This window comes from Lolium rigidum, chromosome 1 (genome assembly GCF_022539505.1).
Source record: "Lolium rigidum isolate FL_2022 chromosome 1, APGP_CSIRO_Lrig_0.1, whole genome shotgun sequence".
NCBI lineage: Eukaryota > Viridiplantae > Streptophyta > Magnoliopsida > Poales > Poaceae > Lolium > Lolium rigidum.
This window is the reverse complement of record NC_061508.1, coordinates 48,938,563-48,961,140: the sequence shown is the minus strand read 5'-3', so window position 1 is coordinate 48,961,140 and position 22,578 is coordinate 48,938,563. Positions and strand designations below refer to the sequence as shown.

The window sequence follows — 22,578 nt, the reverse complement described above, 5'->3', positions numbered from 1 at the left end:
AGGTGACATAGAGCCAATTGGGTGGATTTGAAAAGGCATGGTTCAGAATTAAGGGCATTCCCATGAAGTTTAGGAGCAGGTCAACTGCTTTTTATGTTGCAAGTATGGTTGGTAAACCTTTAGATTTGAAAAAAAAAACTCCCACACAATTTTTTCTGTCATCAAGGTTAAGATTGGTTGTCAGTATGTTTCTTTGGTGCCCAATTACAACAAACAGTGTACACGAGATGACTTCAAAGATGTTGACATGAATGATAAATACTGCATAATAATTAGAGAATCGTCCACGTGTTATATTAGATGGCTAGTGAGGTGGCTATGCACAGGGATAAATAAAACCTCATTGCTAGAGGCGATTGGAAAGCCTGTGGAGATCTACTAAACCGTAAACAGCATACACCTTGGCATAAACATAACAGATCACGTGAACATGTACCGTGGATGTACATAAGAGGTGTGTATTTTGCTCACTAATCCCGCGATGTTCCACACCAATGACTAGTGGTACTTTGGTAGGAGCAGGAGCAGCAACTACAAGGAACCACCAACTGAAGTACAACTACATTGTGTACTTCATCAGAGCAGGAAAGTTAAATAGCCTTCACATGGCAGTGATGCGGTTGCTATCTAGAGTGACAAGTCCATACCCAGTTCGTCAATGACTCTCTCGAGCTTGAACAACATATCTAGGAAAGAGAAAGCACAAAATCAGTACGAGACTGAATGGTGAAACGAGGATTCTATGTACCTGTAATACAAATAGTAGTACATCGCATGGTTTTCCAAGTCGGCACGTGTTATTTGGCAATGCTTATGCTGAGAAAATTGTGTTACTTATTTTTATCTTACTCCCACTAGAAGAGGAACGGAAAACGTACCATGGAATGAGTCATCAGCTAGATATGTCTGCAAAATTAAAATATAAGATATCAAAACATGCAAACTGCGCGCAGAATTCAGAGACAAAAGTTGATGGACCCACTAGAAGATTGTTGATGCGAAAAATACCTTTATCCTTGCCATAAGATCATTTGTTGATTCACTAGTATCGATTTCCTTATCAGCACTGTTTACCGTATCGATTTCTTTATTGGCTGTGTTTTTATTCCTGGCAACTGTAACTGAAGGAAATACTGCAGATAGGTCAGAAAGACGAAGCACTAAGATGCTTGAACAGTAAATGGAGCTGAAATTATTTGTACCGTCATGACAAGTATCTTGAGCGTACACCTGCAAAATTTACTATATAAAGAACACTTCTTAATCTCTGAAAATTTGCAGTATTTAACGATGCGTTACCTCTTCAGTATGGTCTGCTCCAGTCAGTCGATGTGGATCCTCCATATCTGATTTGTACATATGAAATATTTACATGCATAACAAACGAAAATTCAAAATAAAGATTAATGTGATTAAGTATAACATGATCCATTAGGAATTAGCTTACCTTTTTTATTTTGAGTTGATAAATTTGCCAGCATTTCAGTGAAACTAGGAGGGAAACCAGAGTTGACATTGTCAATGTTGGTAGCAAGGAGAGGTTCAGAAGCAGGCTGGTCTGGTTCCTCAAGGTAGCATAATCCGGGTCCTCCATGATATGGGTCCTCTGTATCTGATTTGTTATAACATTTTCATGCATAACCAAAGAAAAACAAAATATAATAAAATGTGATTAAGAATAACATCATCCAACATGAATTACTTACCTTTTTCATTCTCAGTTGAGAAATTTGTCAGCATTTCAGTGGAACTATGAAGGAAACCAGAGTTGATATTTTCAATGTTGGTAGCAAGGGGAGGTTGAAAAACAGGCTGGTCTGGTTCCTCATGGTAGCATATTGCTGGCGCCTCTGTCCTGTGGTCTGAAGCTGGCTCCTCAAAGCTGGAAAAATCGCCAGGCTCATGCATTATATATTATGCTATCATGGCATGCAACATATAAACCCGCAACAGCACTACTGTTGTACCTGTGCTGAAGTTCATTAGAAGAAATATATTCAGATACTGATGAATCTTCACACGCATAGCCACTTCCAGATGGTATGATATCCATGGTGTCACCTAAGCATTCCTTTTTAATCAACGACATAAATTAATTTACTGCTTGGCAGAGATTATTAAGCAAAACCGAAGCTAGTTTCAGATCTTCCTTTCTATATGTACTGAAAATTTTCTATAACTAGCATAGATAGTTAATTTTTTTTTTTTTTGAAGCATATACAGTAGGGAAGACCCCTACTGCTTCATTTTCATTTATATATCAAGAAACAGCAGTTATTTACAAAAGAGGATAAAATCATCCTCTCAAAGGGAGAAGAAGAAAAGAGAAAGAGAAAAAAAGATGACGAAAGCAGGTCCTTCACAAGTTGTCTATCCATTGCTGCATCCCCTCCTTCAGGCTCGGTTTTGCTCTATGCATTACTAGAGCAAAATACTCTTTGAACATACCATAACATGTCTCCAGACTTCTGTCCTCATTATCAAAAATTATTCTGTTTCTGTGATTCCATAGACTCCAAGTTCCTATGATAAGAATTTCTTTGAAACATATGCCTCCATGTCTGTGCTTTCCATCCTTAAGCATATCAATTAAATCTAGGTTAGTATTCCATTCATAGCCCAGTCTCCACCAGAAATTTTGACTGAAGTCACATGAGAAAAATAAGTGTAGAAGAGATTCATTTGGTTCATCATCACATATCACACAGCAGCTGCTCTCAACATAAAAGTGCTTTCTCATCATCAGATCTTTGGTGTTTAATCTATCCAGAAGAAGTAGCCAAAAGAAGAATTTTTGTTTGGATAAGCAACATGATTTCCAGATCCATTTGAAAGGGCTCGAAGCCTCAGGAAATTCAGATATACTTTCATACACCTTTTTTGTGCTGTACTTTCCTTCTCCTCCCCCTGGAAGGTTCCAAATATCATTACCCAGATTCATGTTTATTGGTTCCATAGCAGAGCTTAGTTCTTGACATTGATCATGAGCAATTGTAGATAATGGCAAGTGAAACATGTCGAGGATATTCGACTCGCTGTATACCTTCGCTTGACTGATAGATAAATCTGTGTTTTTCGCAAAAGAGTGGAGCTGTGGGAATTTCAGTTTGGGATATTCATCTAACCACTTATCATTCCATAAGAGAGTGGAGTTTCCAGATTTAGCTTTAGGTACAGCAATTGATTTGAACACACCAATTAACTCAGAGCAATCCTTCCACCAGAAAGATCCCTTGTTGCTTTTTTCCTGTGGTATTTTCCCATCACTATAATGTGCTTCCCACATTAGCTTGACCCAGGGAATATCCTTTTTGTTGAAGAACTTGAATAAGAATTTTATAAGCAGGGCTTGATTCTGATTTCTTAGATTTAACATACCAAGTCCTCCATTTTTCTTTGGCATGCATACTAAGTCCCATTTTGCCAAGCATTTTCCTCTCTTGTGGATGTCTTTGTCATTCCATAAGAAAGTTCTACATGATTTTTCCACATGATCAGTAATAGTGTAATGTAACTTGATAGTGCACATTGCAAAAATGGGCATAGAGGATATAACTGATCTAATAACCTCCAATCTGCTGGCATATGATAGCAATCTTGCTATACCTGCAAGTCTCTTATCCACTCTTTCAGCTATATATACCATATTTTCGATCCTAGGTTTAGTAGTACCCATAGGGAGCCCTAGGTATGTAAATGGTAAGCTTTCTGTCCTACAGCCAAGAATGTCAGCTAATTCCTTACATCTTGCAGCTGTGATGTTTATTGGGACAAGAGAACTTTTGTGATAATTGACTCTAAGGCCAGTTGAGACAGTGAACTTATCCAGAATTTCCTTTATTTTACTGAGTTGCATTTCATCAGCTGGAAGGATGAGAAGTGTGTCATCTGCATACTGTAAGACAGGAAAATCTTGTCCATATGAATTATTTATTGGCAGCTGGATCTCTTCATTATTCCATGCAGTATTGATAACAATTTGCAAAAGTTCAGCAGCTAGAACAAACAAAATGGGCGATAAGGGATCCCCTTGTCTAACTCCTCTCATGCATTTGATTGATTTACCAGGAACCCCATTTAAAATGATGGATGTAGTTGCTGAACCCAGTATTCTCTCTATCCATGATATGAACTTGTCTCCAAATCTTAGATATCTGAGCATATATATGATAGCATTATATTCCACTTTGTCAAATGCCTTTTCAAAATCCACTTTGAAAATAACAATTTCTTTCTTTGATTTGTGACAGATATCTAAATATTCATATGCCCAGGCAAGACAGTCTTGTATGTTTCTGCTCTTAATAAATCCATATTGATTTTTGTGTATCAAAGGGATAATTACTTTCTGCAGCCTATTTGCCAGAAGCTTTGTGATCACTTTTAAAGCCATACTAACCAAAGATATTGGCCTGAAATCAGATATAGACTCTGGGCAATTAATTTTAGGAATGAGAGTTATATAAGCAGTATTTATGCTCTGAATATCCAGGTTCCCACTATGGAAAGCTTCACATAATTTATAAAAATCCTCCTTGATAGTAATCCAGCATTTCTTCATAAACAAACCATTAAATCCATCTGGCCCAGGAGATTTATCACATGGCATGTGTTGAATTATCTCATCAATTTCCTCATGAGTAAAAGGTTTCTCTAAATCAGTAAGATCAATATTGTGATTACTGGTGCCAATATCAAATTGCATGTCAGTCTGGGCAGATAAACCAAGCCTTTCCTTATAAGATTCCCATAATAATGCAGCTTTATGTGCATGCTCAGTGATAATTCTTCCATCTTCAGTTGTAATACTGGCAATATAATTGTGTCTATAATTCCTTGTGGCAATAGCATGGAAAAATTTTGTGTTTTCATCACCAAGCTTTGCCCATTTAATGTTTGCTCTCTTCTTCCAATATTTTCTTTTTGCTTCCAAGAGATTGAGAGTAGTTCCCATACCAAGAAGCTTAGCATCCCTGCAATTTAAGTTGTACAGAGATACTAAGTAGTAACCATCAGCACTACTCTCTTATTTCTCATACTCCCTCCGTCCATAAAAGGATGTCGAACATTTGTCTAAATTTAGATGTATCTAGACACTCTTGAGCTACAACTGCCTGGGCTCAGAAACACATGTAATGAAATTATACAGAGCAAGAATAACAAAAGTACCATAGTTTTTTCCAGCCATATACCATTTTGTAGTCATGAGTTTGATAAGAATACATTACATTAGGGGTGTACATTCAACATTATGGAGAATGGATACATCCATCAAATATTTATCGTAGATAACTAAGAAAAGGTAGCAATAAATTGGTAAACACTTGAGCTTTTATTAAAGATATTGCTGGTCCACACAATTGCTAGTGTGGTTTAATTATATTTACTGTTGATCTACAACTGCCTGCTGTCCATTGACATATGATTAACCTTATTTGGTAGTTGATACAGAATTATTTCCATATGATCAAAAAGTTCCATCGTAGACTTAAGGCTAATGTTTACCATATGATAATATTTCTCTGTGGCAAGCTCACATGAAGAATATACAACTACAACTAGACGCGCCATAATAATATCACATTATTTGCCTCCAATTTTCGATTTTGAATGTAACCATGCATAATACTGTATTAGCAAACAGATATACCAAGACATAATATTCTGATTAATAACCATAGAGAGAAGGACACGACATGAAATGGATGACATAAGACAATACCAAAGAGATCACATAAGCCGCAGCTTCACATGATTTGGATATCTATTAGAAAGATAAGAAATTGCACCTTCACATAATTCAAGAATGACTCTGCATCACTGAACAGTGGGAAACGTAGAGCAAACTTCTGTACCTGCAGAGAGAGTAACCAATGTCATCATGATTGTATACACACATATACTATCCATTAATAACTTGAATATGCTATGTGCATAAACATCCATAAGAATACAGATCCATTTGTTCCAGATACTCTGTGATTTTTAGGTGAACATGTCAATGTAGTTACAAAACCAGTGCAGTACAACCCTCAACTAAGCAGGCAGCAGAATCACATTTGATGGTATATAAGACTTGCCTGTTTGTACTTATCACAAAAGCTCACAAACACCACCCTGCTCCCTGTTACTGGGAATTCTGACATACATGTAATCTGAGGCCATGAGAAATTGAGGATGGACACAAAGTGCTCCTCCTGTGCCACGAGCAAAGGCAATAATGCCAGCTAGTTATAACAGGGGACATCCAGCAAAATAATGTTAAAACAGAATATTCTAAAACTTGGGCAGAATAATATAATATACCAATAGTTGGGCAATGTAGAAAAATATTAAAATAATTAGGACTCTCAATTTATTTCCTATGATTGCATAGAAGCAGGTTATACAAAGACTCAAAAAATGGCTGATACTAGACTCAACTGTCTAACATGCAATATTTGATTGTAGTTATAGTAATGCAGCAGATCTCAGAATTACCATAGGCCTAACCTACAGTTACCCTACCTAAATGAATGAGTGACACTTAAAATTAACAATAGTACAGAATCCAGTATTGAAAGGTAAAATGATGCTAAGGATTTCCTTTGAACAGGAATCTAATTGCTTAACATCAAATTAGTCGGCCAACACAACCCACATTCGAACTTTTAACTAATTAAAGGATCTTCCAGGCATGTTAACTTCTATACATCAAGGACACAGACTGACAGGACAGATATTTTGCTCCCGACCTTTAATGATCTCTTTATTTTGAAATATTTATGAGGTGTATTTAAGCTTAAAATGAGTCTAAAATAACATGATATGTACAAGATGGAATGCACTACGAATCTGCATTAATTTGTGATTTTTGTTCAAGTGTGGGCTCTACATAAAACAATGGTGATCTATAATAGCAAATAGTATTTGCTACTGTTATTGTAGATCCAGACATTTGTTTTGCTTGTGCAGCCCACAAAGGAAAGCATTATTTCACAAAACTTTGCATATTTAAAGTGCTATCTTGCATATACATGTAGTAACCTTCTTGGACGTATTTCTACTTGTCAACGCACTTCTTGAATTATTCAAAAAATATTGATACCACTGGAGTTCAGGAGCCAAAACCAATGACCGCACTCACTGAGATAAATGACGAAAGCATACACTAGCCGAAGCATATTATTACAGTATATAACTAGAAAGAGAGAGTGCACACAGGACAGAATAGATGAAAAGTATGTACAAAATGATTGTAGTGCTAGGCCTTAATACAGATATCTGATCAGGCACAAACATATTTACACGGGTAACTGAAATGATGTAGTGGAGCTTACTATGCTTTAGAAACCCAACATTAATCAACACACACAAAATCATAAATATCCCTCGGCCCGTGCCTAACGTCTGAACATTCATGTACCACATCACTTGTACAAAAACATCCACCAGTTCTTTTCAGGACTCACGAGCACGATTTGCATATTAGAGAGGTACAATACGTGCATGTGCAAAAAAAGGGTGATAATGAACCATGTTTTGACACTAATTGCTTGCATTAAAACATGCATGAATCCATTCACCTTAATAGTCTAGGGACTACGGTGGAGCACAGATGCACAGTATACACAAAGATCAGGCCATCTTTCAAAATGCACAGAATCACAATCTGACAATCACTTGAACAATCCAAATCCAGAGCACTTGACGATCAACGTCCCCACAATTCTTCAAGCACAAGTACCAAGGCTCATAAAAAAACCCGAGGCAGTCCCCAAATACCTCCAGAAAAAAGTGCGCACAACTAATTGTATCGAGCAAGCACACAACAAACAGCAACCACATCATCACCAGATAAGAAGGGAAAGGGAAGGGAGTTGGTACGGACGAAGACGACGTCGCCGATGGAGACGGTGAGGACGGGGACCGCGGAGGCCTGGCTGGGGCGGGAGACTCGAAGAATTGCCGGGGAAGCGGCGGGGAGCCAGGCACCGGGATGGCGATGGTTGGCGTGGAAGGCGTAACGGACGCCGGGGGGCGGCGGCGGCGGCGAGGGCCCGCGTGGCGGCGCCGTGAAGTAGCGAGCGAATTCCACCTTCCATTCCTGCCCCCGCCTTCGGTCCACCGCGGCCTCCGAACGCAGTGCGAGCAGCGCCCTGCTGTCGTCGCCGGCGCCGCCGCCTACCATGGCGCAACGACGGTGCCGAGGTAGTATTTGCCGTTTCGCGTTGGGTTTTCTGCAGCACCTTTCGGTGTCGAATGTTGTGGGTGGGCGTAGCTGTTAGCTCTCGTATGAAAAAAGAGAAAATTAAAGGGAGCGTGAATAGAGATTTGGTGCACATGAGCACCATAAACTTCGTTCTTTTAAAAAAGTCGAAAATCATATTTTTAAATTTCAAAACATTCTGCAAAAAAATTCTGCATGTAGTCAATGATCTATCCCTTAAACATGCAAAATAATAATTTCAAATACTTTATAAGCTACATAAAAATGACAAAAGTGTAGATTTGAGTAATCCATTTTCAAATCTCCAAAACATATAAGATTTTTTATTTTTGTATAGCGCAAAATAAAAATAATTTCAGGTTGACATTTTGCATAATTGTGAGATGTATCGGTGACAATCTTCAGAATTATTTTCAGATTTTTTATAAACTTGTAAAAATATCTTTTTAATTTTTTGAAAATGATGAGAGCACTGAAACTCAGGAGCCAAACACTTTCCGGTGTCCAAACTCTTATTCAACCGAGAACTAAATAATAAGGAGAAAATGTGGGAAAATAAATAATTCTCAGTTCATTTTACGAATTTACTTACTTGCATGTTTCAAGTCAAGTAGGTCCATGTTTGACATTTTAAGCCGAGTCTCCCAAAGGTCAACATGGTCAAGGTATGCCTAGATCTAGAAAGATTAGAAGAATGGTATATGAGAGAGTACCTATTGTAATGTATAAGTGAATGGCACGATCGGATGCCCTAGAGCTCATGTAGGCTCGAACGCCGGTATAGTAAGAAAACTAGTGTTTGCGAAGTCTTGGTGAGGACTTACTTGGAATCGCTCTTGAGAAAAAGAGGAGCTCTCGTGCGGCTCACGTGGCCGCACTGGGAAGCCCAACAACTCTAAGGTGGAGGAAGGCCGAGCCAGAGGAAGCCATGTGATGGTAAATCTGAAGCTAGTTTTCATGCGACTGTTGAATGTACAAAAGCAAGAGCGCTCAGAGAGAAAATGAGAGAGTTCTGGGTTTTGTCTAAAGAAGAAGATTTCAGAAGAACGGGTAATGATTGGCGGTTGATCCTTCTTGATAAAACAAACAAAGTCATGCACCAGCATATTCTCTTACTCTTATGGCGATCCTGGCATCTAAGGAACGACATCTGCCATGCAAGGGGAGATGCTACCATTGAACAATCCGCCAGGTTTCTTCTCTCTTATGTTCGTAATTTAAATGCTAATCCCTCAAAATGTGCGACCCCAGATAAAAAGGGGGAAAGACAGGCTCACGAAGCTCAGTATGTTGAAGTACAAAATAAAAAAGAAGACCGATGCAAACTAGATCGGGTGGATCGCACCACCTATAGGATGGCTAAATGTAAATGTAGATGGATCGTTTGTACAAGATACTGGAAAAGGAGCAACAAGGGCTGTTATTAGTGACCATCAAGGACATGTTGTGGCTGCATCGGGGAACATTCTGGCAAGTTGTAATAGTGCAGAGGAGGCTGAAGCTCGAGCCCTCATTGATGGTGCTAAATTGGCTAGTGAATGGAGTAATTCACCCATTATCTTCGAATCTGATTGTGCCAATGTGGTAAACGAACATCAAAAGGGACAGGAATCGGCAACACATCTGAGAAGCATATATTCTGATTTTGTTGTAACAACTGTTGTTTTCCCAAGGTGGAAGTGTGTCTTAGCTAGAAGAGCTCAAAATTATTCGGCGCACGAGTGCGCGGCCTATGTTAGGCATTTAGGTGTTGGGTGTGTTTGGAAGAATTATTTCCCTGAACGTATAGTTGAAGCTATGCTGTCAGATTGTAACCTATCACCTATTTTGATTGTGTTCAAAAAAAACCTATTTTGATATAATTGAAGCTCTTTAGCCGTCAAAAAAAATGAAGCTTAAATATATGGTGACATCCAAATGGTGTAGCTCTGTTGCGGTCAGAAACCCACCGGCGAGCAGCGACGGGCAACACAGTAGAGCCAGGAGGCTCCCAAGACTGCGGCTGGCCCTGGTCCCTCGAGCGACGGCCCGCAAAGACTCGGCACGCACATCCGATGCTGGTGCAAGGGCGTGCCACCTGACCTATACCTGGTCAGGTAGGTGATGGATTTGCCTCGCTTAGTTTCCTGCATGGCATACACGTAAACATTAAATACGAGCCTCGGTCGGCTCTCAGGTTGTCCTGTGAATCGGCTCAAGGAGCCGATTCACCCATGATTCGTACGAGGTGTACGATCACATGGTGGTCCTGCTTGATCAAAATAAAGCTAAAACGACCTACGACGATTTAGGGTTTTCACCACATAATCGGAACATCCTACGCGTGATTGAGCTCGGCGGCCACGCACGGTGGTCATAAACCGACCCTAGACAAGGCCTAAAAACCAACATGAAGTTGATCCCCGGAACATCTTGTCTAGGGCTAGCAAACTACACCCTACGTGCCACTGGATCCTTCAACCCGTTTGTAAGTCCTAACTATGCAGATATTAAACTAATCCTTGAAGAACAAGGAGCAATCATAACGGATCGAATCTACTAAATAATGATCAAGCGAGGTGCCGCCCTTACACCTAAGATAGGTGTAAGGGCGGCTAGACGTCTAAGGGTTGCACGAACGAGAGCATATGATACGATGAAACAATGCTAACCCTAAAACATCTATGATAACTACGTTGCTCGCCATCAACAAGGCTTCAGCACGAGCAACGCATGAACAACGAATAAACGTGTACTGCCTAGATCGCAAGAGCATGATGCTTACCCGGAAGAAACCCTCGAAACAAGGGAGTTGGCGATGCGCCTAGATTGGTTTGTGGTGAACGTGATTGTTGTTTATTTCAGAAACCCTAGATACATATTTATAGTCCGTAGACTTTCTAACGTGGGAGTAATCCCAACCGTGCACGAGCCAAATTCTACCTAACCGACACGTATCCTACTATATTTACAGATACACGGGCAAACTAGCCCAAACTTTGTATACAAGGCCGATTCATGTATATCTTCCATATATATTCTTCAAGCCCATCTTAATCGCGGCCCACCTCTGATCCGGTCAAATTCTGTGATAACACATGCCCCCCTGGTTTTGGAAATGACAATTCCAAAATCACTCGCTTTTCTTCGTCGGGTCATGTCGTGGCAGAGCAGAACCGTCGCAGTATCCATCATCATGATGCCTTGCCTCCTCAACTTCTCCGCGTGACCTGGCAAATTTTTTTTTTTTGGCACCACTTCCTCGGAAACTGCTGTTGCATTGAATCTCCACTATATCCCTTTATTTTAACCGCATCCTGCAGTTCACTTCTTCATCCCCTTCGCATTAGCACTCCAAAAGCCCTCCTCTGCCACCATGTCTTCTTCCTCCTCTGCCTCGTCGGGTCTTTCCACCCAGTCCTCCCCCTCCCGCGAGCCGACGCCGGAGTGGGACCCGGAGGAGGCCCACGAGGCCCACATTCGTCGCGCCATAGAAGACGGGGACGAGTCCAGTCACGACTTCTCCGTCTGGTCTGAGGACGACAAGTCCTCGACCGACGGGGAAAGCGACCTCCGCTTCCTTGCCGATGGGGACACGGAGGAGGAGAGCGATGACGATCGCTTCTCCTGGGACGACTTCACCTCCTCCGAGGAGGAGGAGGAGGAGGAGGAGGACGACACCTCCTCCGATGAACCGCCGGCCAAGCGCTTCTGCCCCTGGCCGGGGAACCTCAGCGACTTCGACAGCGACGACGACGCCGACGAGGAAGACGAGGACAACGAGGGCCCCGCCGGCGGCCGCGGCGGCGGCGACGACGAGTCCGCCGGGAGTAGCGCCGACGGCGGCGACGACGGCGACGACGAGGGCAGCGACGGCCCATAGATAGGACCCTTAGCATAGGATCGGTAGTAGTAGATGGGGCAATGTATCCCCTGGTACTTCCTTTTGAGAGCAATCAGCTCTTTATGTAAGGAATCCCATTATCAATGAAGAATTTCCTTCAATTTGATTTTGCCGATTTCCTTTATGCTAATTTAGCCGATTTCCCCTCATATCGACTTTGCCGATTGTCAACTTAGCCAATGCTCAATGAGCCGATGGCAACGCATCGGTCCCTCACAATCTATCATTCATCTCTTCGACTGATGACTTTGAGACCTGGTGGATAATGTGGAAGACTCATGCCTTCAAGAGAGCCCTAGGACCGTTGCTGAAACGACTTGACGCTGAAGCTGATACTTCTGCAGAACAGGTGCCACTTGCTCGCAAATCTCCTCGCGATAGTTTCCAGTGATGCTTTATAACCCTGCTCTGTTTCTTTGCGGCAACCGGATGGCCCGGAGCCTGTCAATGATGATGGATCCCCTTTAAATTCCTCCCACCAGCTCCAGTGATCCTCTTCTGCAAGAACTCACCACCTTTGAAAAAGGTTATGATGCAGGGCCAGCCGATGACACCCCAATCGGCTTCTAAAAATAGAGCAACTACCAGGTCAGCTGCCCCCCGAGCCTCAGTCAAGGCGAGAACAGCGGTGAGGACACACAGTTCAGACAAATGGACCCGAGCTCGAGCAAATCTGAGAAAACCACCACGCGAGCCAGCCGGACTTGCCACCATCGGCCTCCAAGAAAAGGTCGGCCACTCGGTCCTAGCCATTCCTACGAGTGTAGCCGAGAAGGTGGCCACCCGGCCAAGCCGACGATAGATACACCGAGCCGATCACCTTTCTTCCGTTGAAAGCCGATATTGCAGACGAAACACCAACGGCTTAATGAGCAAAAGGTTGCCTTGTACGCCAAACCTGACACCTCTGACAGAGACCTGCTGAACTGGCGACCTTGCGCAAAGGGTTGGAGGTCCTCGAAGAGAAGGTTCGGGGCAACAAAATCAGCTCATTGAAGCTGAGGAAGCTCTCATTGTTCACTCCCTCGAGGAAGCAGAAGGCCTCGAAGCTGAACTGAAGACCGACTTGGTCGAAATCCGCGTCTTGAACACGCAGCTGGTAGATCCTGTGTAATTTGTAGTAGAGTCGATGTCTGTGCATCGGCTTTGTTTCTTAGTTCTAAAGTCGATGTCCGTGCATCGGCTGTACATCATGAAATTTTTTTTTACTGGCCGATTTTTCTATCGGCCCCCAATATTTCACTGCACATGTATCGCGCATGTTCATGTTCATCTGATTAGGTGCCCCCCGAGCCGAATCTGCCAGGTAACTGCTGATATCGACTCTGTAGTTAGCCAAGGCACTGTATTTGAACGTCGGCTCCGTTAGGACCAATGTCGACTTCTTCCAGCTCATCAGCCGACGTAAACCCGTTTCCCATTCGATCGACGTTGAACACAAGCAGAATGTATGGTGAGGATAATTTTGGCCGATTGCTGGAATCGGCCTCCATGTTGATTGAATCGCTCAATGAAGGTTTTGCAACGTTCGTCCATAGATCTTTGGGGCCGATCACAAGGATCGGCCTCGCCACGTTCGTCCATAGATTTGTTCTTGCTATACGGTCAGGCCGGTGGATAAGACCAGCCTAACCCCGTCCTTCGTCACGTCGATGCGCTCGCGATCGTCCAAATTGATGCCCGAGAGTGGCTCTTGGCCCGTCGTCTCCCAAACGTTCATGCCGGCCGTTGAAATCTCGGCTGAGTCATCCGCGTGGACGACCTCTACTTCATCTCCATCCCATCGTATTAAGCATTGGTGCATCGTGGATGGAATGCAACAGTTGGCGTGGATCCAATCTCTCCCTAGCAGGACAGCATAGGTGCCCTTGCTATCGACAATAAAGAACGTCGTAGGGATGGTTTTCCTTCCTACGGTCAGATCCACTTTCAGAACACCTTGTGCGTCAGATGCTTGGCCGTTGAAATCGCTCAGTGTAACGTTGGTCTTGATCAGGTCCGAGCTAGAGCGTCCCAACCGACGTAGCATGGAGTATGGCATAATGTTGATCGCCGCTCCGGTGTCCACCAGCATCTTGTTGACGGGCTGCCCATTGATATAACCTCGCAAGTACAGGGCCTTCGGGTGTACGCAGCTTCTTTCTCGTGGCTTCTCAAAGATAGCTGGCCGTGGGCCGCGAGTCAAGTTGTGCCACGGGTGCTTCGTCTAATCTCGGAGCACTAAACTCCGTCGGAAGGATGAACACCATGTTTGTGCCAGCCGATGTCTCATCATCGGCTTTCTTTTGTCCGGGGCGCCACTTTTCTTTTGTGGCCGTCCTTCTTCGTCCGAGTTCGCTGAATTTTCGCGGCCGGATCAGGCCGCGCCTTCCTTAACGTGTGCAGGTATAACCTTTCGGCTTCCTCCAAACCACGTAGTCGCTGAACCCTACGTTTTTGGGAACGGCTGAGTCCATCAGGGCACCACCTTGGCCGGTGGTACTTATCTTCTTCTTCTTCTTCATCATCGTCTTCTAATTCCTCGAGATCTTCCACCCGAGAGGACTCAGCGTGCTTGTTCCGAGGCGGGAGAGGCCCTAGACGTTTGAACACGGACACGTTAGCTGCATCCTTCTTCTTCTGTCTACATTCGCGGGCAGTTGCCGATTGTAGGCAATCGGCTCATTCCCGAATCCCGGCGAGTGTACCGAAGAAGGGACAGTCCCAGTGCCTATCCACGTCGTCTTGCTCTCTTGACTTTTCCTTGGCGTGGCGCTCATATCTCTCCTCGTCGCGATTGATGGCGTGTATTTCACACGTTCGTTGGGCAACCCCAAGAGGAAGGTATGATGCGCACAGCAGCAAGTTTTCCCTCAGAAAGAAACCAAGGTTTATCGAACCAGGAGGAGCCAAGAAGCACGTTGAAGGTTGATGGCGGCGGGATGTAGTGCGGCGCAACACCGGAGATTCCGGCGCCAACGTGGAACCCGCACAACACAACCAAAGTACTTTGCCCCAACGAAACGAGTGAGGTTGTCAATCTCACCGGCTTGCTGTAACAAAGGATTAACCGTATTGTGTGGAAGATGATTGTTTGCGAGAGAAAACAGTAAAAACAAGTATTGCAGTAAGATTTGTATTTCAGTATTAAAGAATGGACCGGGGTCCACGAGTTCACTAGAGGTGTCTCTCCCATAAGATAAAAGCATGTTGGGTGAACAAATTACAGTCGGGCAATTGACAAATAGAGAGGGCATAACAATGCACATACATGACATGATAAGTATAGTGAGATTTAATTGGGCATTACGACAAAGTACATAGACCGCCATCCAACTGCATCTATGCCTAAAAAGTCCACCTTCAGGTTATCATCCGACCCCCCTCCAGTATTAAGTTGCAAAGCAACAGACAATTGCATTAAGTATGGTGCGTAATGTAATCAACAACTACATCCTCGGACATAGCGCCAATGTTTTATCCCTAGTGGCAACAGCACAACACAACCTTAGAACTTTCTTCACTCGTCCCGGTGTCAATGCGAGCATGAACCCACTATCGAGCATAAATACTCCCTCTTGGAGTTAAAAGTAAAAACTTGGCCAGAGCCTCTACTAGTAACGGAGAGCATGCAAGATCATAAACAACACATATGTAATAACTTGATAATTAACATGACATGGTATTCTCTATCCATCGGATCCCGACAAACACAACATAGAGTATTACGGATAGATGATCTTGATCATGTTAGGCAGCTCACAAGATCCAACAATGAAGCATAATGAGGAGAAGACAACCATCTAGCTACTGCTATGGACCCATAGTCCAGGGGTGAACTACTCACTCATCACTCCGGAGGCGACCATGGCGGTGTAGAGTCCTCCGGGAGATGAATCCCCTCTCCGGCAGGGTGCCGGAGGAGATCTCCGTAATCCCCCGAGATGGGATCGGCGGCGGCGGCGTCTCGCAAGGTTTTCCGTATCGTGGTTTTTTCGCATCGTGGGTTTCGCGACGGAGGCTTTAAGTAGGCGGAAGGGCGAGTCGGGGGCTCGACGAGGGGGCCACACCATAGGGCGGCGCGGGCCCCCTAGGCCGCGCCGCCATGTGGTGTCGCCACCTCGTGGCCCCACTTCGTATGTTCTTCGGTCTTCCGGAAGCTCCGTGGAAAAATAGGCCCCCGGGTCTTCGTTTCGTCCAATTCCGAGAATATTTCGTTACTAGGATTTCTGAAACCAAAAACAGCGAGAAAACAGAACTGGTACTTCGGCATCTTGTTAATAGGTTAGTTCCAGAAAATGCACGAATATGACATAAAGTGTGCATAAAACATGTAGGTATCATCAATAATATGGCATAGAACATAAGAAATTATCGATACGTCGGAGACGTATCAAGCATCCCCAAGCTTAGTTCTACTCGTCCCGAGCGGGTAAAACGATAACAAAGATAATTTCCGAAGTGATATGCCATCATAACCTTGATCATACTATTTGTAAACATATGTAGTGAATGCAGCGATCAAAACAATGGTAATGACATGAGTAAACAAGTGAATCATAAAGCAAAGACTTTTCATGAATAGTACTTCAAGACAAGTATTAATAAGTCTTGCATAAGAGTTAACTCATAAAGCAATAAATCAAAGTAAAGGTATTGAAGCAACACAAAGGAAGATTAAGTTTCAGCGGTTGCTTTCAACTTGTAACATGTATATCTCATGGATAATTGTCAACATAGAGTAATATAACAAGTACAATATGCAAGTATGTAAGAATCAACGCACAGTTCACACAAGTGTTTGCTTCTTGAGGTGGAGAGAGATAGGTGAACTGACTCAACATAAAAGTAAAAGAATGGTCCTTCAAAGAGGAAAGCATCGATTGCTATATTTGTGCTAGAGCTTTTATTTTGAAAACATGAAACAATTTTGTCAACGGTAGTAATAAAGCATATGAGTTATGTACATTATATCTTACAAGTTGCAAGTCTCATGCATAGTATACTAATAGTGCCCGCACCTTGTCCTAATTAACTTGGACTACCGGATCTTTGCAATGCACATGTTTTGACCAAGTGTCACAATGGGGTACCTCCATGCCGCTCGTACAAAGGTCTAAGGAGAAAGCTCGCGTTTTGGATTTCTCGCTTTTGATTATTCTCAACTTAGACATCCATACCGGGACAACATGAACAACGGATAATGGACTCCTCTTTAATGCATAAGCATGTGGCAACAATTATTATTCTCATATGAGATTGAGGATATATGTCCAAACCGAAACTTCCACCATGAATCATGGCTTTAGTTAGCGGCCCAAAGTTCTTCTCTAACAATATGCATGCTCCAACCATGAAGGTGGTAGATCTCTCTTGCTTCGGACAAGACGGACATGCATAGCAACTCACATGATATTCAACAAAGAATAGTTGATGGCGTCCCCGTAAACATGGTTATCGCTCAACAAGCAACTTAATAAGAGATAAAGTGCATAAGTACATATTCAATACCACAATAGTTTTTAAGCTATTTGTCCCATGAGCTATATATTGCAAAGGTGAATGATGGAATTTTAAAGGTAGCACTCAAGCAATTTACTTTGGAATGGCGAATAAATACCATGTAGTAGGTAGGTATGGTGGACACAAATGGCATAGTGGTTGGCTCAAGTATTTTGGGATGCATGAGAAGTATTCCCTCTCGATACAAGGTTTAGGCTAGCAAGGTTATTTGAAACAAACACAAGGATGAACGGTACAGCAAAACTCACATAAAAGACATATGGTAAACATTATAAGACTCCATACCGTCTTCCTTGTTGTTCAAAACTCAATACTAGATGTTATCTAGACTCTAGAGAAACCAAATATGCAAACCAAATTAGCAAGCTCTAAGTATTTCTTCATTAATGGGTGCAAAGTATATGATGCAAGAGATTAAACATGAGCACAACAATTGCCAAGTATCAAATTATCCAAGACATTATAGCAATTTACTACATGTATCATTTTCCAATTCCAACCATATAACAATTTAACGAAGATGAAACTTCGCCATGAATACTATGAGTAGAGCCTAAGGACATATTTGTCCATATGCTACAGCGGAGCGTGTCTCTCTCCCATAAAGTGAATGCTAGGATCCATTTTATTCAAACAAAACAAAAAACAAAAACAAACCGACGCTCCAAGCAAAGTACATAAGATGTGGCCGAATAAAAATATAGTTTCAGGGGAGGAACCCGATAATGTTGTCGATGAAGAAGGGGATGCCTTGGGCATCCCCAAGCTTAGACGCTTGAGTCTTCTTAGAATATGCAGGGGTGAACCACCGGGGCATCCCCAAGCTTAGAGCTTTCACTCTCCTTGATCATATTGCATCATACTCCTCTCTTGATCCTTGAAAACTTCCTCCACACCAAACTCGAAACAACTCATTAGAGGGTTAGTGCATAATAAAAATTCACATGTTCAGAGGTGACACAATCATTCTTAACACTTCTGGACATTGCATAAAACTACTGGACATTAGTGGATCAAAGAAATTCATCCAACATAGCAAAAGAGGCAATGTGAAATAAAGACAGAATCTGTCAAAACAGAACAGTCCGTAAAGATGGATTTTATTAGGCCACCAGACTTGCTCAAACGAAAATGCTCAAATTGAATGAAAGTTGCGTACATATCTGAGGATCATGCTCGTAAATTGGCTTAATTTTCTGAGCTACCTACAGGGAGATAGACCCAGATTCGTGACAGCAAAGAAAACTGAAACTGCGCAGTAATCCAAATCTAGTACTTACTTTTCTATCAAAGACTTTACTTGGCACAACAAAACTCAGAACTAAGATAAGGAGAGGTTGCTACAGTAGTAAACAACTTCCAAGACACAAATATAAAATAAAATACTGTAGTAAAAACATGGGTTGTCTCCCATAAGCGCTTTTTGTTTAACGCCTTTCAGCTAGGCGCAGAAAGTGTATATCAAGTAACATCGAAAGATGAAGCATCAACATCATAATTTGTTCTAATAATAGAATCATAAGGTAACTTCATTCTATTTCTAGGGAAGTGTTCCATACCTTTCTTGAGAGGAAATTGATATTTAATATTACCTTCCTTCATATCAATAGTAGCACCAACGGTTCGAAGAAAAGGTCTTCCCAATATAATGGGGCAAGATGCATTGCATTCAATATCCAAGACAACAAAATCAACGGGGACAAGGTTATTGTTAACCATAATATGAACATTATCAACTTTCCCCAAAGGTTTCTTTTTAGCATTATCAGCGAGATTAACATCCGAGATAACAATTTTTCAATGGTGGCAAGTCAAGCATATCATAGACTTTTTAGGCATAACGAAATACTTGCACCAAGATCACATAAAGCATTACAATCAAAATCTTTGACTCTCATTTTAATGATGGGCTCCCAACCATCCTCTAGCTTTCTAGGAATAGAAGTTTCAAGTTTTAGTTTCTCTTCTCTAGCTTTTATGAGAGCATTTGTAATATGTTTTGTGAAAGCGAAGTTTATAGCACTAGCATTGGGACTCTTAGCAAGTTTTTGCAAGAACTTTATAACTTCAGAGATGTGGCAATCATCAAAATCTAAATCATTACAATCTAAAGCAATGGGATTATCATCCCCAAGGTTGGAAAAAATTTCAGCAGCTTTATCACAAGCAGTTTCGAGCAGTTTTAGCAGTTTCAGGTAATTTTGCGCGCTTTGCACTAAGAGTAGAAGCATTGCCAACACCAATTATTTTACCATTGATAGTAGGAGGTGCAGCAACATGTGAAGAATCAATATTACTTGTGGTGGTAATAGTCCAAACTTTAGCTACATTTTTCTCTTTAGCTAGTTTTTCATTTTCTTCTCTATCCCACCTAGCACGCAGTTCAGCCATTAATCTTATATTCTCATTAATTCTAACTTGGATGGCATTTGCTGTAGTAACAATTTTATTTTCAATATCCCTATTAGGCATAACTTTCGATTTCAAAAGATCAACATCAGAGGCAAGACTATCAACTCTAGAAACAAGAATATCAATTTTATCGAGCTTTTCCTCAACAGATTTGTTAAAGGCAATTTGTGTACTAATAAATTCTTTAAGCATGGCTTCAAGTCCAGGGGGTGTATTCCTATTATTGTTGTAAGAATTCCCATAAGAATTAGCATAACCGTTACCATTATTATAAGGATATGGCCTATAGTTATTACTAGAATTGTTCCGATAAGCATTGTTGTTGAAATTATTATTTTTAATGAAGTTTACATCAACATGTTCTTCTTGGGCAACCAATGAAGCTAATGGAACATTATTAGGATCAACATTTGTCCTATCATTCACAAGCATAGACATAATAGCATCAACCTTATCATTCAAGGAAGAGGATTCTTCAACGAATTTACCTTCTTACCTTGTGGAGCTCTTTCCGTGTGCCATTCGGAGTAATTAACCATCATATTATCAAGGAGCTTTGTTGCTTCACCAAGAGTGATGGACATAAAGGTACCTCCAGCAGCTGAATCCAATAAATTCCGCGAAGAAAAATTTAGTCCTCGCATAGAAGGTTTGGATGATCATCCAAGTAGTCGATCCATGGGTTGGGCAATTTTTAACCAGAGATTTCATTCTTTCCCAAGCTTGAGCAACATGTTCATTATCTAATTGTTTAAAATTCATTATGCTACTCCTCAAAGATATAATTTTAGCAGGGGGATAATATCTACCAATAAAAGCATCCTTGCATTTAGTCCAGGAATCAATACTATTCTTAGGCAGAGATAGCAACCAATCTTTAGCTCTTCCTCTTAATGAGAAGGGAAACAATTTTAATTTTATAATGTCACCATCTACATCTTTATATTTTTGCATTTCACATAGTTCAACAAAATTATTGAGATGGGCAGCAAGCATCATCGGAACTAACACCGAAAATTGCTCTCTCATGACAAGATTAAGTAAAGCAGGTTTAATTTCAAAGAATTCTGCTGTAGTAGCAGGTGGAGCAATAGGTGTGCATAGGAAATCATTATTATTTGTGCTTGTGAAGTCACACAACTTAGTATTTTTAGGGGTAGCCATTTTAGCAGTAGTCAATAAAGCAAACTAGATAAAGTAAATGCAAGTAAACTAATTTTTTTGTGTTTTTGATATAGCAAGCAAGACAGTAAATAAAGTAAAGCTAGCAACTAATTTTTTTGTGTTTTGATATAAGTGCAGCAAACAAAGTAGTAAATAAAATAAAGCAAGACAAAAACAAAGTAAAGAGATTGGGAAGTGGAGACTCCCCTTGCAGCGTGTCTTGATCTCCCCGGCAACGGCGCCAGAAAATATGCTGCTGGCGCGTAGTTGACATGGGAGTTAGAAATCTTTGTGGTGTAGCTTTTCTTCAGTTCCCCGGCAACGGCGCCGGAAAATATGCTTGATGGCGTGTATTTCACACGTTCGTTGGGCAACCCCAAGAGGAAGGTATGATGCGCACAGCAGCAAGTTTTCCCTCAGAAAGAAACCAAGGTTTATCGAACCAGGAGGAGCCAAGAAGCACGTTGAAGGTTGATGGCGGCGGGATGTAGTGCGGCGCAACACCACAGATTCCGGCGCCAACGTGGAACCTGCACAACACAACCAAAGTACTTTGCCCCAACGAAACAGTGAGGTTGTCAATCTCACCGTCTTGCTGTAACAAAGGATTAACCGTATTGTGTGGAAGATGATTGTTTGCGAGAAAACAAGTAAAAACAAGTATTGCAGCAGATTTGTATTTCAAGTATTAAAGAATGGACCGGGGTCCACAGTTCACTAGAGGTGTCTCTCCCATAAGATAAAAGCATGTTGGGTGAACAAATTACAGTCGGGCAATTGACAAATAGAGAGGGCATAACAATGCACATACATGACATGATAAGTATAGTGAGATTTAATTGGGCATTACGACAAAGTACATAGACCGCCATCCAACCGCATCTATGCCTAAAAAGTCCACCTTCAGGTTATCATCCGAACCCCTCCAGTATTAAGTTGCAAAGCAACAGACAATTGCATTAAGTATGGTGCGTAATGTAATCAACAACTACATCCTCGGACATAGCGCCAATGTTTTATCCCTAGTGGCAACAAGCACAACACAACCTTAGAACTTTCTCGTCATCGTCCCGGTGTCAATGCAGGCATGAACCCACTATCGAGCATAAATACTCCCTCTTGGAGTTAAAAGTAAAAACTAGGCCAGAGCCTCTACTAGTAACGGAGAGCATGCAAGATCATAAACAACACATTTGTAATAACTTGATAATTAACATGACATGGTATTCTCTATCCATCGGATCCCGACAAACACAACATAGAGTATTACAGATAGATGATCTTGATCATGTTAGGCAGCTCACAAGATCCAACAATGAAGCACAATGAGGAGAAGACAACCATCTAGCTACAGCTATGGACCCATAGTCCAGGGGTGAACTACTCACTCATCACTCCGGAGGCGACC

At 41.8% G+C, this 22,578-nt stretch overlaps 1 protein-coding gene across 1 annotated transcript; it reads right to left on the bottom strand.

The window, feature by feature from the left end:
- Positions 1-248: 248 nt before the first annotated feature.
- LOC124707622 (protein POOR HOMOLOGOUS SYNAPSIS 1-like) lies at positions 249-8,170 on the bottom strand. The gene is made up of 11 exons (XM_047239294.1): positions 7,871-8,170; positions 6,081-6,197; positions 5,790-5,855; positions 1,968-2,071; positions 1,707-1,882; positions 1,448-1,612; positions 1,300-1,346; positions 1,203-1,230; positions 1,009-1,133; positions 879-906; positions 249-686 (listed from the first exon to the last, which is right to left on the bottom strand). The coding sequence occupies exons 1-11, from the start codon at positions 8,168-8,170 to the stop codon at positions 628-630; spliced, it is 1,215 nt and encodes a 404-aa protein (XP_047095250.1). The 3' UTR covers positions 249-627.
- Between the last annotated feature and the right edge of the window lie 14,408 nt (positions 8,171-22,578).